Source organism: Ischnura elegans, chromosome 9 (genome assembly GCF_921293095.1).
Source record: "Ischnura elegans chromosome 9, ioIscEleg1.1, whole genome shotgun sequence".
Classification (NCBI taxonomy): Eukaryota; Metazoa; Arthropoda; class Insecta; order Odonata; family Coenagrionidae; genus Ischnura; species Ischnura elegans.
The window spans coordinates 114,960,001-114,976,470 of record NC_060254.1 but is presented as its reverse complement, the minus strand read 5'-3'; the positions used below and the strand labels follow the sequence as shown (position 1 = coordinate 114,976,470).

At 39.6% G+C, this 16,470-nt stretch overlaps 2 protein-coding genes and 1 long non-coding RNA gene across 3 annotated transcripts; 1 reads left to right on the top strand and 2 right to left on the bottom strand.

The window, feature by feature from the left end:
• Positions 1 to 1,230: 1,230 nt before the first annotated feature.
• LOC124166006 lies at positions 1,231 to 1,818 on the bottom strand. Its single transcript, XR_006866376.1, has 3 exons — positions 1,668 to 1,818; positions 1,405 to 1,587; positions 1,231 to 1,280 (listed from the first exon to the last, which is right to left on the bottom strand). It is a non-coding gene; the product is annotated as an uncharacterized LOC124166006 (long non-coding RNA).
• Positions 1,819 to 4,332: 2,514 nt separating this feature from the next.
• LOC124165054 lies at positions 4,333 to 6,674 on the top strand. The gene is made up of 4 exons (XM_046542291.1): positions 4,333 to 4,463; positions 4,592 to 4,788; positions 5,179 to 5,965; positions 6,560 to 6,674. The coding sequence occupies exons 1-4, from the start codon at positions 4,333 to 4,335 to the stop codon at positions 6,672 to 6,674; spliced, it is 1,230 nt and encodes a 409-aa protein (XP_046398247.1).
• Positions 6,675 to 6,904: 230 nt separating this feature from the next.
• Positions 6,905 to 8,973, bottom strand: LOC124165053. Its single transcript, XM_046542290.1, has 3 exons — positions 8,600 to 8,973; positions 8,242 to 8,434; positions 6,905 to 8,151 (listed from the first exon to the last, which is right to left on the bottom strand). The coding sequence occupies exons 1-3, from the start codon at positions 8,801 to 8,803 to the stop codon at positions 6,905 to 6,907; spliced, it is 1,644 nt and encodes a 547-aa protein (XP_046398246.1). The 5' UTR covers positions 8,804 to 8,973.
• Positions 8,974 to 16,470: the final 7,497 nt, after the last annotated feature.

The window sequence follows — 16,470 nt, the reverse complement described above, 5'->3', positions numbered from 1 at the left end:
CCTGCAACCCATGCTAGATGTTCTCCACCTCATAAGATACTATAACAGTAGCAGTTAAACCATTTATATGACCTCTTATCTCCTAACAATGTCTTAGGATAAATCTGTGATTAATATTTACAGCTGGAAAAATTTGACTTTGCATTAAAGAAATGAACTAAATTTTATACTCACCTTGGTGGCCACAAAAACATTATCTTCAGCAAAATTTAATTGCCAATGAAGTGACATGAAGTCAAGAGAAAAAAATATATCTTTAATTAAAAAAAATGCTAACATGTAAATACATATATATCAGAACCCTTTCAAATATACTAACTTTGATATGGAAGTAAACAAATAAATACAACTAAAAACAAAGAAATGATATATATTATTAAATAAGGAAATTCATGCTGTCTCACTTGCTTGCTTTCAGCTGCTGCAGCCTCTCCGCAGCAACTGCCTGGCGTGCTAAGGATTGGGCAATGAGCTCCAGGGCATTAACTTTCCGAACCATTAGACTCTCTTTCTTTTTCTGAGGCAAAGTATAGTGGAAAAAAAGTATGATTATCTATGAGTGTCATATTTGAGGAAATAGAATTCGATTGATTGAACAGGTTAATGGCTCATTACCTCAAATGCCTTCATGTGGTCCAAAATCATCGCTGTAACCCTGTGAAGGTCGCCTTCATTCTTTTCTGAGGAGATAAAATTTTAATTTACTATTTTACCCCATTTTTGACCTCTTATTTTACAATTACCAAGCAGTGCTGTCTCATTCAATTGACAAAAGCAAGAATTGATTAAATGTATACATTCTTGAATATATGTCACAGTCAGTCCCAATTTTTTAAATGCAAATAATAAAATAAGAAATGAAATGCCACTCACGTTTGCCACTCCCCATATCCTCCTTCGGGAATAAATCTTCCACTATTATTTCCATCTAATTAAAAAGAAATTAGAGCTAAGCCTAAGCATATGAGAACAAAAAGTGTATTAATGTGATATCTATGGGAACATGAAAAATTATAGTTACATGCTGCAGTGCTTCTGGGGGATTTGATGGAGTCTCCTCATCATCTTGCTCCTGAAATAAGAGAGAAGAAAACACCTCTAAGAATAGGCAATACCGATACATTACTTGATTTCCATGCCTGCAATATTTTACATATATATGCAATGTTTCACACTGCTTTCGTACCCACCCTGGTTGTCTCCCACTCCTCAGCAAATGAACTAGAGAAATTGGCTGCGGTGGATGGGGCTGAAGTTGAAGCAGCAGATGTAGAGGCAGTCTGTGAAAAAGGAAATAATGGGGAGGGTCAGGAGGAAAGAGAGCATTAGTAAGACTATAGCATGTTTACATATTACTGCTTTCATCATGTAACTTAGCTTAATAATATATAATTTGATACTCACTGGAATACTCTCACAGAACTCAGGAATTGGCAAGCCAACTGCTGATTCTGTGCCCACGACTGCGAGGCACTTCTCCTCCATCTCTGTTAGCATCTCTGCCACAGGCTTGTTGCCTGTCTCTCGACAGGCAGCATTGACTCTTGCGGCTTTTGCTCTAACATTTCTTTTTAGGTCTCACCAAGTCTGCTTATGACATTGTCTAATTAGTCTAAGAGGTAAATTATTTAAAAAAAAGTTATCTTTAATATCTTTGCATTACTAACCTTTTTCCACTGCTCAACTTCTTTAAACTCCCCAGCGCATTCAGCATCGCTGAGAGGGTCTGCCACTGGCGCTGAGTTTTTTCAAACCCGAGAGGTCCAGTAAACCTTCCAGCAGCAAAGCTGCTGTGGGTTGACATATAATCAAGGAGCAGCTTCAATTGCCGTTCGTTTGCGCGCCCTACTCGGACATTTTTCTTCCTGCAAATATAATAACAACGTAAATGTCATCTCATGACAAAACTATAACTTAAGTAAGAAAACAATTACCTTAAGATTTCCTAATTATAGCAATAAAGGGTACCTAATGTTAATAAATTAACCGAAAAAGTAATCATGATCATTTTCTTAATGCAAATTAAGGTAGAAAACTACAACCAATGCATCTAAATATCATATGCTGCTGCATTGTTTACTGGTCGAGCATATATGAAGGACTTGGTGCTTTCCCATTGAATTAAGTAATTAACATATTATCGATAAATATTTTAGACTAATTAATAGACGCTAAATATCCTAAAAATCCCAAGAACATTTCACCTATCATTTACATATCGGATCAATCACATTTAATAACATAGCTCATGTTACCATCGAGATATATCGCACCTTAACCTTCGCCAAAGAAGTTTAAAACAATTATTGATTTAGTAGCAGCTGATTTACACGTAATTAACTTCCGCCTTAAAAGTGCAATCATGGAAGAAGTCTTCCATGATTCTATTCAAAACTGTTCAAGTGATTCAATGATAAATTTACACCGTAATATTCTATTTTGAATTATTTCATACATATCAAGCAACCATTGACCGCCAATTAACATACTATCAACGATGCATGATCGATGTAAATTCCACTTATAGTACTATTTCTTTAGATACGCTCAGTAGTAAAAGGTTACATCAGACAATTTTATTTAATGATCGAATTGATGTCACACCCGCAGAAACTCCCAGGTGGCATGATAATATTATAAAAAGCACGTGAACACATCCGAGAAAACAATATTTAATTCATAAGATTAAAAACATGAATATTGTACAGTCAACTCCAAAAGTAAATGTGGGAAGCTCAGCCGCGCCACTCCTAGGACCCAGCTCGAACCACGTCAAATTCGCATGGCAAACTTTCGGATGTTGGCACTGCATTTGAAAAAAGACGCGGTAAGAGGAGTTGGGGGTGGTTGGGGTGGAAGAGAAGTGGGATGAGGAAGCTACGAACTGCGAGAAGTCCTTTGGTTTGCGCCGTATAGTGCGAGTTGAATGGACACTACATTTCGAGCTATTTTATCGGCGACAAAAATTCTTTCGTGGACTAAAAACATACGAGCGGGATCCCAGGCAGTACAATCTTAGCCGGCATGAGTGACGAAGAAAGGCCTTAGAGAGCCCCTCGATTTTCCGATGCGTTGTGTTACGGGGCAACATCGCAACACTCGAATTTCAGTCCACTAATTCTATTTAAGCTCAAAAATTTTTAGAAAGGCGTCACTTATCCCTGCATCGAGCTCCAGATAATTTCTCAAAATATTTCTGATAGAATGCTATTAAAATACTGCATAAAACGATTTTTGACGCCTCATGACCTCTCGCCTCCCCTATGAGAGACAACGTGAAATTCTAATTAGGGATCTCACCCCTCCAATCTTACACAAACAATAGGGAACTTGCATACAATTCAGAAACAGTTGTTAGCTCCAAAATCATGTAGAAATACATGTTTGCGTTTCACGGTGAAAAGGTTTTATTACTTTTTGATGCAGTTAGCGATATTTAATTCATTAAAGTTCAAGAGAATTTTCAAATCCGAGTGGGACTCGAAAACGCCCGCTGATTGGCTTGACGTCATAGTTCAGTACGAGGAAGCGAAGGAAGCAGCATAGGCATTTGGACACAAGCGACGGCTTGGTTGTGAGTCATTTCTTAGTTCCAGTACAGTGAGTCCTCGTTTAACGTCACTCACCGTTCCTGAAAAATGTGACGATAAACGAAATGACGTTAATCGAAACATAAATCCCTTAAGAAACAATGTTAAAAGTGAATATCGGCTTCTATACGCGAAAACAATTTAGCGTATCATATCTGGGGCATTTTTTACAATGGGAATTCGCTATGGTGGTCGCCCGGGCGAGCGTCACCTGGGCATCATCATCGCTGAAACATCGTCGCAATTAAAGGAACCAAAATTATTGTTAACACGGCGAAAAAAGTGACGACAAAAACTCCGAGTTCTACACGGAAAAATTCCTTGAAATCACTTTTTAGGTTCCTGAAAACCATTATGTCAAGTAAAACCTTACGCACCTACCTAAGAATTCATTTTGCAGAAAATTTGCAGAAACCGTAATCGCAATTAACAATAAACACACCGTTTTACAGGTTTTACAATTAGTTTTGACTGACTGTATGACCGCCCGCAAAACGAACAACCTGCAACGCCCGCCGCTTCGCGTTTTTCCTCGCGCGAAATTTAAAAGACTTAACGTTATCGCGAAGCGAAGGTGCGATAAACGAATGACGATCTCAAAATTTTCGTGACGTTATCGCGAAATGACGTTAAACGGGGTGACGCAGAACGAGGACTCACTGTAATTTATTGGACTTCGTGTTAGCTGAGGGCTATTATTTGATTTTTCCCTCAACTGAAAACCGCAGATAACTTAATTAAAATGATGGAATATGGTTTTTCTAAGGCTGATTCTGGCAACCTTTCTGTGATTGATTCAATCATGACGGCAAAGTATTTCAGGGAAACTGATGACTTCGTCGGCGCCGAAAGTCGTTGCGGAAAAATGGAAAGGTAATATTGGATAAGCTGAAGTGTTTCTGAAATTTTTTCTAGTTCATAGCAATGTGTGCTTTACGTGTAATTAACTCGTATTGGCGAAAGCGAGTGTTCTCTACGTGAGATGCTTATTCTTTCGGCAGGTCCGGTAGAGTGTCATATGGTGACTCGGCAGTGGGCTATGTGCAGGTGAAAAGATGTGGAAATATATGTTTCGTGCGAGCCAGAGTGACTCCAGAACATAAAGTACGAAGCAAATGCTATATCGTGGTGGTGGAAGTGGACGAGGAAATTAGCATCATTAACAATGCTAAATGCCTTGACTGCAAGGCTGCTAAAGGTGAGGGCATATATTTATTTTACTGTGATCAATTTCAGTTAAATTTTACCATGCTGTCATGACATTGAGTTCCTGAGTCATTCCCCACTGTTAGCCCTCCCCCCTCTCAAACCTTCAACCGAACCCCAAATCCTTACGTATCCCAACCACCTCCCCACCCCCTTCCTTTACCCCCAAACCCCTCTCCCACTTCCGCCGACTCATAAATATACCCCTCCCATTTGCATGATTATATAAAAATATGGCATTTTGTACCTAATGATAGTGAAGTAAGGTCGCTGAAACGCGTCGCACCAAATAAAATTACTGTGGACATGCGCTAAGTTTGCTCTTCATTTATCATGAATGTATTATTATTGGAATTTTATGGGAATTATATTTTCTTTAAAGGTGGCTGCAAACATGTTGTGGCAGTGTTGATGTGGCTTCATAGAAGAAGTGAAGAACCTGCTCCTACCTCAACAGTGTGTTATTGGCGGAAATCTCGGCTATCAAGTGTAGTTGATGGGGAAAGGTGCATCACTGCCAAAGAGATAGGATCTAAAAGGGATGCACCAGCATCAGTAGATGCTGCATCAGAAACCACCTTTTTAAATGCTGTTCTGGCAGAAAGGGAGAAGTTATGTCCGAATAGTATACTGATGAAACATTTTAATTGCACAGATGATGTTGACAATCTTTCCCTCCACCTTCTCAGACATAAGTTTTTTGCTGATGGAGGTGGAAAATTCTCTGATTTCATTGATTTTTGCAACTGCGTAATGACTGAGGATGCTTGCTCTAAAGCAGCTACTCTTACAGTATCACAATCTAAATGTTCCCTTTGGGAAAAACTTCGGTACAGTCGTATAACTGCTTCTAAAATATATGATGTTGCAAATTGCAAAACAATGAATGGTTCTCTAGTAGAAACTCTGCTTGGGGGATCAGTTTTTGCTTCCGATGCTATGAAGCGTGGAGTAAGGTTGGAGCCAGAAGTCATTAGAGAAGTAGAGAGGAGGTTGAAGGTAAGAGTGGCTAGAGTTGGCTTATTACTGTCCCCTACCTTTCCAATACTTGGTGCTTCTCCAGATGGCTTGATGGACCATGCTGTAGTTGAGGTGAAGAGTCCATCTAGCTCCAAAACTTTTAAAAGCTATGTATCAGACTCTGGTGTGATTGCCCCTAAGTTCATGGGGCAATTGCAATTACAAATGAAATTGAGTGGGTTGAAAAGAGGGGTTTTTTGTGTTGCCTCTCCAGATTTTGAGAACACTCACGAAATATCAATGCACGAGGTCAATTTTGATCAGGGTTTAATTGATGGTTTAATTTATGCTTCATTGATATTTTGGGAGGAAGCTATATTTCCAAAATTTGAAGTAATTTCATAATAATTGTACTTATTTTCTTTTACATCTAATAGTTTAAAATGCAAAATGTATGTTTATAATATGAAATATATGTAGTTATGAATAATGTACTGTTTATGTAACCTAACATTTATACACTGTCATAATATTGAATGCAACACCAAAATGTAGTATAGCATGAGTTAAAATATGTATTTCTTTCATTGAAACATTTTTCAATACATTCCCAATGGGACTGTGTGAAATAAAACATCAATGCTTCATCAAAGTATCTTCTGAATTATAGAATTTAATAGCAGAATGTAAGCATTTACCTACCTTCATTTTCGTAACCGTTTACATAATTAATAGGCCTTAGTTCAGCTGGTAGTGTGAGAATATGCAGTAGGTGTTTGAGATGTGGGTGTGGGGGAGAATAGGGTCAAGCTTTATGGGGGAGAAGCTGGAATGCAGAGGAGGCAAGGTCTGGACCCCCCCCTGGCTACGCCACTGGCTGCAGGCTCTCAAAATTTAGGTTTGAAGGAAGGATGTTAGAAATTTGATACAGGAACAGGGAAAGGTTAGCTGGGAAGGGAGAGGACAGGCTCTTTCAACGACCTCGTGGGACAGGCTGCATAGATGGAATGAAGAGTAATGGGAATTAGGCTAAGTTGAAGAAGGTAATTCAATGAGGGCAGAGAAAAGGTTGACAACGAGACTTGAAATCAAGGTATGCTGGCATTAGGGTTATCATTTCATGTTTTGTTACCTCTGAAGAAAACATGCTATAATATCAATGGACCCTGGAGGTTTATAAGGCCACCAGCTACATAAACACAATCATCAAGGTATTTCACAGTAGAAATGTCTATGCAAGCATGCGGAGCAATCATTTTAAATTCTCTGAATCTGCGGATTAACCGCTCCACATGAATTCGTAAGCTTGCAATCTTCTTAGTTTCCCTAGCATCCTCTTTACTCAAACCCTCACCATCAGAGACACTAGGAGGCCTGACGAGGTTACATCCCTTTGCCAGCAAATGTTGCTGCAAGTGCTTAAAGCCTCTATCAGCCATTACACATACCCCAGGCCTCAATTTATCAAGAAAATTACATTTTTTTACAATTTCTACATCAGAAGCTCGTCCTCCATAACCACTAGAGATAAAATTTATCAACCCATCTGGAGTTATTGATACCAAATACTTTATGGTATTACATTTTTTGTAATCCGACCAAGTTAAAGCTTGGTGAACACTGTCACCAGGCTTCTCAATCTCCACCTCAAAGCAATCGATAATACTCTCAACTTTAAAATATCTTGCCTGGAAGGCAACAGGAAGCTCTTTAATAATGGATTCTGAGGAAGGCCAGACTATTAATTGCTTTAATTGTTTAGCAATAACATTCACAAATTTTCCAAACAATCTGCACGCTTGCGACTCGGAAACCCCGAAGTCACTCCCTATCCTACCGAACGAATCATTCAATCGCACTTTTATCAGTACAATGAACACCACGTCTTCAGGCGTCAATAACTTTCCTGTGTAGTTAAGGCCCTCCTGAAGTAAATTAACAATGTGCATATTGTCCGGGTTGAGCCCTATATACCTTTTTGGGGCTTTTCGCACGAGATTTCTCGTACTCTCCCGACGAGCTCGTGCGAAGATCTCATCATCGTCACTGCGATCGTCGACGTCGCTCAGGAATTCCGTATCGGAATTCGAAGACTCATAGCCTTCCCCTTCACTATCACTCGAGTCCGTGGTGAAAATATCATCCACATACAATTTCTCCTTGATTTTAATTGGGGAAAGAGCAACACTGCACATAGCCTTTGTGCTTGTTTGGGTTCCTATTCCCCTCGAACATCCCATCCCCCCTGTAGTACACATCACTCCTACACTTCGATAGCCTACTGGCCTAGCTTGACAACCTTTGTCAACATTTCCTGATCCACCAACTTCTGCTTCTTCCTCCACAGTTCCAAGATAAAGAGCCGCGGAACATTCCTCTTGTGATTCAACTTTATCTGAAAAGCAAGCAACAATGTCATATAAATTCTAGTAATTTTACGATTTATTTTTAGTGTCCACCTGTAAATAGTGTGGATTTCACTTACCAATACTTTTACAATCTACAGCCTCCTTTAAAATACGTCTCCTCGCTATTTTCACAGCAGCTGCCCTAGGTTTAGGAGAAAACGCTGGTCTTCTTGGCTGGCAGTCGAAAATATGGGGAACTACTGCGCTCTTCATTTTCAGGTTTCCTCCCATGGTTTTATACATCATTAAAGTTTCCATGTCTTCCTCCAACTGATTTTGAACAAATATCATTAATATCATAGCACATCGTACCCATCGAGAAACAAAATCAATATCAAGAAGTAATATAACAATATAACAAATATCAAGAAGTTTAAATTCTCAAGGCGGGGTGTACTAGTTATTCATTCAATGAAATATAGAAATGGCACTTACATTAAAGTGATCTTGGCACACATAGCAAACCGATTTATTGCTTATTTTTCCATGACGCTCATCCCGACGAACGGCATGCATCCAGGCTTCTCTTCTTTTTTCCTCCTTCGGAACACTGACGAAAATTTTTTCTGGTGTAGAAATAGAAGTGTTTTTGCACATCGGAACAATGCACCATTTATAGTATTTCCTTTTTCCAGCCATTTCCTCCCTAACTCACAACGTGGCTCTTTCAAACCGGCCTCTACTACGTTGCTGGGCTTGGATCTGCGACTTCGTACTGAACTATGACGTCACAGCGTAAAATTGGTGGGGGCGGTAATTTTTAGCCCGCGAAACTCGGGAGACTTTTGGGAGTCATTTTCTAGTGTATAAACTGAATTTAAAGCGGAAAAAGTATATTGCGGTACTAAGTGTATACTGTAGTATATCAGGATACTGTTTATAAAAAGTATGCAATTTCCCTATTGTCTAGTTTTCTTAGTTATGCACTTAGCAAAAATTCACTTTTGAATTTCGTTTTCAATAAGAAATGTTTTGAGTAGGGTTTGATTGTCATGGAAATGGTGAGAGAATTTTAAGGATTTTTTACTGCAACTAAAAGTTCCTGACTGCTAAGAAGAAATAAATCGATGGCCGGGGGCGTAAAACAAAAAATCTTTTGGCTGGGGTGGTTTGGATTCGCAATCAAGAGCGATAGGTCTTAACTAATTCTTTGGATGTGAGAATTGAACGCAAGGAATTTTACAGCCAGCACAGCATTTCACCGTCCTTTAGGTGGGAGACTCAAACTTTTAAGTGCATTACTCTTACCTATTCGGATGCGATATCTAGCTGTTAGGTTGCATGCAGCCACAAATAGTAGTTTTAGGCCACAAATTCGCTTCTGGACATATAAATTTGTTTTTGCATTAAATAATGACAGGTGTTTTTACGTTGATAGATAAGTATTGTGGTGGAAATCATCGGTTAAATATTTCGACAAAACAAACGGAAAACTCTCAACTCACAAATTCTAATAAGCATTTATTTTCTATTTTGGCGAACTGTAATTATTCATGTTTTCATGCAAATGATTACTACAGTGCTTGACGTCTATGAAGCGCAATGGTTTCGAATAATAAGAATGATAATAAAAAGACGCTCAGGAATTTTATTCAGCTTGATGTGCGCCATAAATATATTTAATCAGAATCGATGCTCTATCACTCTGTCAGTGGGATGGGAATTGGAAGCGAGTTTTTAATGGCCAAGATGTTATGTGCCAAGTCAGCACCGGTAAGTGTGCTAGTATCTTAGTGACCAGACACAAAGTATATTGGAGTGATTGGGGAGATCCTTATGGCATAATCCTCTGGGAGAATTAACTTGACACCTTACGCGTTTACGTAAGTCATATAGGGACATAGTCCGAGAAAAACCCTATGATGAAAGAGAGTAAAGCGGCCTCGCTTGGGCTTGGAAGGCGTTTTATTTCACTTGCCAACCCTTCTTCCGCGAACCGGCAATCTAGCGCCGCGGCGCTACATTATGATCATAACATCCTGTCAGTGTTTGGTCAGGTTAGGGAACTTGGATCCTAAAAAAGTATTTAATTGCTAAACGTTTCTTGAAATTGGAATTATTCATAATTATGGCGGATCATGTTGGGATTATTATTATTATTGCTTTCCAAGCAAGCTATGCATTGAAAGCTTGAATATTTTTTGAAAGATATTAATTGATAAAAACACTATCGGCAGTTCAGTTTTAATATCTCGACCCTGAGAAATCAGTTGTCGGTTTTACTTTACTATGGAGTAGTTTGACTGATATTATGTGCTGTCACAAACATATATGCCGGTAGAAATGCACAATTTGCAGTTATTTATTAAAAGATACTCTTGATTAACCAACAGCTATTGAGAAATTTGTTGTGAATACAATTTTATGCAAGATTATTTCTGAGTCCCACACGCCTCTACGGAAAAAATGCAATGGTGCCGACACCAGGTTCATGTCGGTGGATACACTTTTCTCCTGATAACTTTCTCCTTTCCTGCCTGCCCACCTGTCCTGAGTGAAGCAAAAGGCCTCAGTCACCGATCACGTCCTCAATAATCCACAGTACCAATAAAGGACGCAAAATTATGTGAGATCGCGGAACTTCTTCGATGTTTAGGTCAAAGAACATGAGTACAAAAGCTCAAAAGCTTCGGAGGGGAAAAATTGAGATAAATGAGAATTTGAAAGATGAGAGAAAATTTTCATAATTTAATTTATCATTTTATTTAATAGCATCTCCTTGGGCGTTTAGAATGCCTTGGAGTCGGGTCTTCATCGAGCCAATTAAATTTTCAAATAACTGTGGCCGTCGGCCCAAAGAATTCCACATCTCCACGACGTGTGCCACCAGCTCTTCTGTTGTCCTGATATCATCGGACGCTCGTTCCATTGCCAGCAATCCCCATATATTTTCAATTGGATGTATATCTGGGGATCTAGCTGGCCAGTCTAGAACATCAATGTTCTCATGCCGATAGAAGAATTGCTGGGCTAAAGCTCCTGTGTGAACAGGAGAATTATCGTGCACGAAGGAAACTGTTTCAACCTCAGGCACAATCTCTTTCAAATAAGGTAGTAGGTGATCCTCCAGTATATTTCCATACTGTGCCGCGGACATCCTTGTCGCCGTCCTCACTAGTGGCCCCGGAACTGCAGCCGTTATAGCCCCCCAAAAACTGACAGATATTCTGCCTGACCTCCGTCCTCGAATCATATGTTTCGGCTCATGCCTGCAAGATACAAATACACTCTTAATATTATAAAATTGCTTATTTCCAATTCAATATATTAAATTTTTTTAAAAATATGCCAGGATAAACATTTCCAGAATCTTATCTATTCGCAAATACCAGAATTGAGATATCGTATCACTATCACTCTCAAGTAAAATTGATATTGCAGAAACTCACCGTGTGAGGGTTGGACGCCAAAGTTTCACCATTCCATCTGCATCGGAAGAGAATGTTTTTTCGTCGGAGAATATGCAGAGGTCCCAATACGTTTGAGGAACGTCCACATATATTTCAGCGAAACGCACCCTACGAGCTTTGTGCTCCGGCGTAAGGAACGGCTTTCTAGCTGGCTGCCTACAGAAAATTCCCCTTTCTCGTAGCCGCCGTCTTACTGTTTCATTACTGCAACCTAGCATTAGCTCTCGCTTAACGGCGGCAGCTCCTCCTGCCCTCAGCGGCTCGTTGAGAATAGCCTGGTGCATTCTCTCATCATCTTCAATGTTGGTGCAGCGAGGACGGCCGCTTCTCTCTCTACTTTGGAGGTCCTCATCTTCTCGTGCTCGTCGAACCCACTTGAGGACTGTATTCGGGTGGACTCCAAAATTTGCTGCCACTTCTGCAGTTGAGCATCCAGCGTTTTTCATTCCAACCATTTGCCCCCTTACGGAGGCCGAGGTTTCGCTGCGATCGCCTCTAGGCATGGTCGTAAGGCTCTCTACCTCGCTCCTAGCTTCGTCACTCGTGCCAGCTGCGATCGTACTGCCTGGGATCTCGCTCGTATGTTTTTAGTCCACGAAAGAATTTTTGTCGCCGATAAAATAGCTCGAAATGTAGTGTCCATTCAACTCGCACTATACGGCGCAAACCAAAGGACTTCTCGCAGTTCGTAGCTTCCTCATCCCACTTCTCTTCCACCCCAACCACCCCCAACTCCTCTTACCGCGTCTTTTTTCAAATGCAGTGCCAACATCCGAAAGTTTGCCATGCGAATTTGACGTGGTTCGAGCTGGGTCCTAGGAGTGGCGCGGCTGAGCTTCCCACATTTACTTTTGGAGTTGACTGTACTTACGCTTGCGGTGTATCCATTTCGATGTTATTCGTGATTGTGCTGTTCAAAATACCGCTACCACACAAGGGTAGAAATGTGTCAAGGATTTTCATTGGCTCTTCAGATCTTCCACTGCTACCAACATCCAAATAAGTAGCGATGAGAGGGGAATTAGCATCTATGCGTGTGACGTCACACCACGACAGTGATAGCGGTGATAGCCTTCATGACGGTCCCTTACCTGATCGGGCGTTGACTGAAAACGTGATAGTAGACCATCATCGCCATCGCTCGCCGTCGTCGCTGTCACATTTACATAATCAGGGTGCTGGATTAATCTGCTTAAATTGTTTTTGATACTATGGGGGTTATTTATAACCGTGTGGTGTGCATGCCGAAATTCTGCTACATACTGCTGATTGATCACCCCCTGCCAAAAACCCTAGAGGTGGCTCGCAGAAGAAAAAGAGCGTCGGGTGCAATACCTACCTTAAAATCACATGTAACCTATCCATCCAATCGCGAGTATTTGGTTACAGTGGTTTGGAGCTTCGGTCGCGGATCCAGCGGACTTATCTTTATTAGATACACTGCGCTTAAGAGGCGACAAATTGAAAAGAAGGGTATTTATTTGAAATTAAAAAAATATATATTATATACGAGTGATTTCGGAGAAGGGGTAACCTCGTGGATAGAGCACTTGACTGCTTACCAAAGGGTCAGAGTTAAATATCCCGGGTAAAGCATTTGGATGTTTCAACCCTGAGGATATTTTCTAGTACGAGGTGGTCCTGGGTAAGGAAATACCATGGATGTGTAACATTCGCCCGCCTGTGGACGGTACGGGATAACTGCCTCTTTCCTATCTCTCTCGGAGAAAAGCTGCGTGCAGAGTCCTCGAGTTACGTGATTCTAGACGCAATAATGAGATAACGAGGAAGTTGAGGCGAAGGCATTTTCTCAAAGAATTTGATTGTAAAATAATTTTCATTCGTATCCTCTTAATTAAAAAATATATAAGTTGATGCTTTGGGATATTTTAATGGTCCGCAATTACACTTGAAAATTCTTGTAAATCCTTATTCAACCGCAGAAATATCTTTGCCTACAATGAAAGACAGATTAATATAGTTTCCAAAGTTATAAATTCTATCATTTTATATTTACAAGTTAACATGCTAAATCGGGAATGAGATAAAATATTTGTAATATAAGAAATCCAACAGATTCACAAAGATAATTTAAATATGATCTCGAATAGCGTGCACTGTTGGATAAATCAATATCATTCACTATAATAGGAGAATATCACATTCACCAATCTCCTCCATATTGCGCAGGCATAGCTATAAAATATGTTCATATTTTTTGAACATACAACCCGCCATCAATCGTGTCCGTCGTTCGTTTTGAAGCACCGCCTTCAAAATGCGTAATTAATGCTAGCTCAAAAGTTAGTCTATCTATGCAGATATGATGATTCATCCTTGCGGATATGACGATATTCCTCCGTTTCAATACATTTCCAACCAAAATCATTCAAATTAAAATGGCGAGGCAGAGGTGGGACATGGACAGTGTTCGAATGAAACGTCGCATTGGAGGCATTACAATTCCATGCCTCGTGGATATTCGAGGCATTCCATCATTTAGTAATTACTGTAAGATGCCTAATCAAATGGAAAAATTCGAATTGCAGTGTGAAACATTTCATCATCAGAAAAGAGTATTTTAGTATTTTAGAAAGGTGTGATATTTGCATAGTTTTATTTTTGTGATTATTTATCATTTTTTACAGCTTGATATTGCCATGGAGTTTTAAGTGTTGACCTAAAAGTGACTATAAAACATAACCATAAGATATATAAATTAAGAACATACAAAATACATTCATCAACCTAAAAAATTCGTTTTAGTGGGTAAAGGCATGTAATAAAGTTAGTTGAACGATAGAGAAATAGAACTGTTAAGTGGAACACCCAACATTTTATTAAAAAAGAAAAAAATCCAAATGAAAGTCATGATAACTATTCCTATCTAAAATTATTCATCTATTTTTCAGAGAATTTATGCTCTCTGTCCATTAAAAGAGCCATTCCTTCGATATTTGTTTCTTTTAATGCCGATATCCTTAGTTAAATTAAATTCAAATATGCATCCTCTTGCAGGGAAATTCTATCATCTATTCTATCACTCTAAATTTAAAAGTTATATTTTCTCCGTATTCGAAGGCATTATGAAGAGTCGTGAGTTATGTGCTTCACCCACCAACGCCGACAGCAGGTCTTGGCAAGAAGAATAAAACCTTTAGTGGCACCATGCATCGCATAACGAGAAATCGCGGATAATGTGTGAGGGGTGTCAGAGGTAGAGCTGCGCAAAAACTTTCATCAGACTGAGAAAAAAGCCTGAAAAGCCCCTGAAACTTCGGAACATCCAACATGTAATAATGTGTTTCTTCTAGAGATGGGCGGTTATAAGAAAAAAACCGGTGTTGGATTAACCGATAATTCTGAGTGAGTGGAGTTCTTGCGTATTTAAAGAGGATGAAAAAAACTGGTTTCATTCAGGTTATATAACCTATAGCATTGCGTATTTCATATCTTCGAAGTTATTTAGCAGTTCTTAAGAAAAATATATTTCATTTTTGAACTTCGCCCTGCTTCTTGCAGACCATTCATCCAAAAATCTGGTCGGGAGAATGAAGTACCTAGATTCTCCGACAGAGAGCATTGACCCTGTTATTTTTCCCTCGGTTTTTTCGTTGTCGTCCATGAAATAACCTAGCACTAGCGACGAGAAAAACCTAAATCGGTCATTTCGCAAGATTTTTCATCTGTTGCCCTACGAAATAATCGAAAGCCCTGCAGACTGTGCAGAAAGAGTACACCAGTTAATTTCATCTGCAGAATAGAAGCGAGAACTCATTAGTTTTCTGCTCTGAGGGTATGTAATTCTTAGGTTTTCATTAAAAAAAAAGGGAGGACGCTTATCACTGTTGAGGGGAAAAACCTTTCCAAAAAGGTATTTATCGGTTTTGTGAGTGGTTATGAGAAGGTGATCCTAGAGTTTTGCTTGTTATTTTAATAGATTAGCCGTTTGAAAACTGGTTATTTTAGGCGCCGATTAACCCGAGTATTAGGTTATTTTTGGCATAACTGAAAAATAATCTGACAAAGAAAAATTATCTGGCTCTTGCTTCCTGCACTCTCTCGCGAACCATCGGAACTACCAGCTCTATTTGCCGCTGCCCCCTCACTGAGGTTTTCCTGCGCCTCTACCGGCCACATAGCACATTATAACCGGTTATTTCTGATATAACCGAAAAATAACCTATGGCCAGCGGAAGAGAAATAACCGGATGAGTGAATACTCGCGGGGAAAGTTATCGCTGCGGAAAGATTTTTAAAAAAATGGGTCTCAAGTTGAAATGGAACGAGTACTCGGTTAATTTTCGGTTATGTGGGTTATATCTAAACAACCAGCAGAAAAAAGCGCACACCAGAACACTCGTGAGGAAACCATGCTGCTCATCGCTGCGGTATAGGTTTTTTTCAATGCATCGCAACTAGGAAAATGTAACGAGTGCTCGGTTATTCTCCTGTTATTGCAAAACAACCTGAGTAAAATAACTAAGGCGTTGGTTTAGCTATCGCGGGATTGAAATGGAAATGAAGTACCGGAAATATTATATTAGTTTGTGAAACCATGTGACCAAATTCGTTAATATAAAGGTGAATATTAAAAAATTATCAACTTTACAAGTTTACAGGGTCTTAAAGATTTGTCACTTCAAGAGATTTCTAAGGGGGACCGGGCATCCTTGAAACACTAAGTTATTTTTCTTAAAGATTTAGATATTTCAAAGCATGTATTCTCCATTACCCTAGCTAGAGGGGTCCCGGCCTCCTCAGGTAGGGACCCCAGCGTCACCAGAACGATCGTTGCTTCCCTGAAAAATTCTGGGGGGGGGGGGGTGGGATCCCCTTGGCTATTTGTACAATACATATAGGTTATGTTAATTAAGGATGTCTACGGCATTGGAG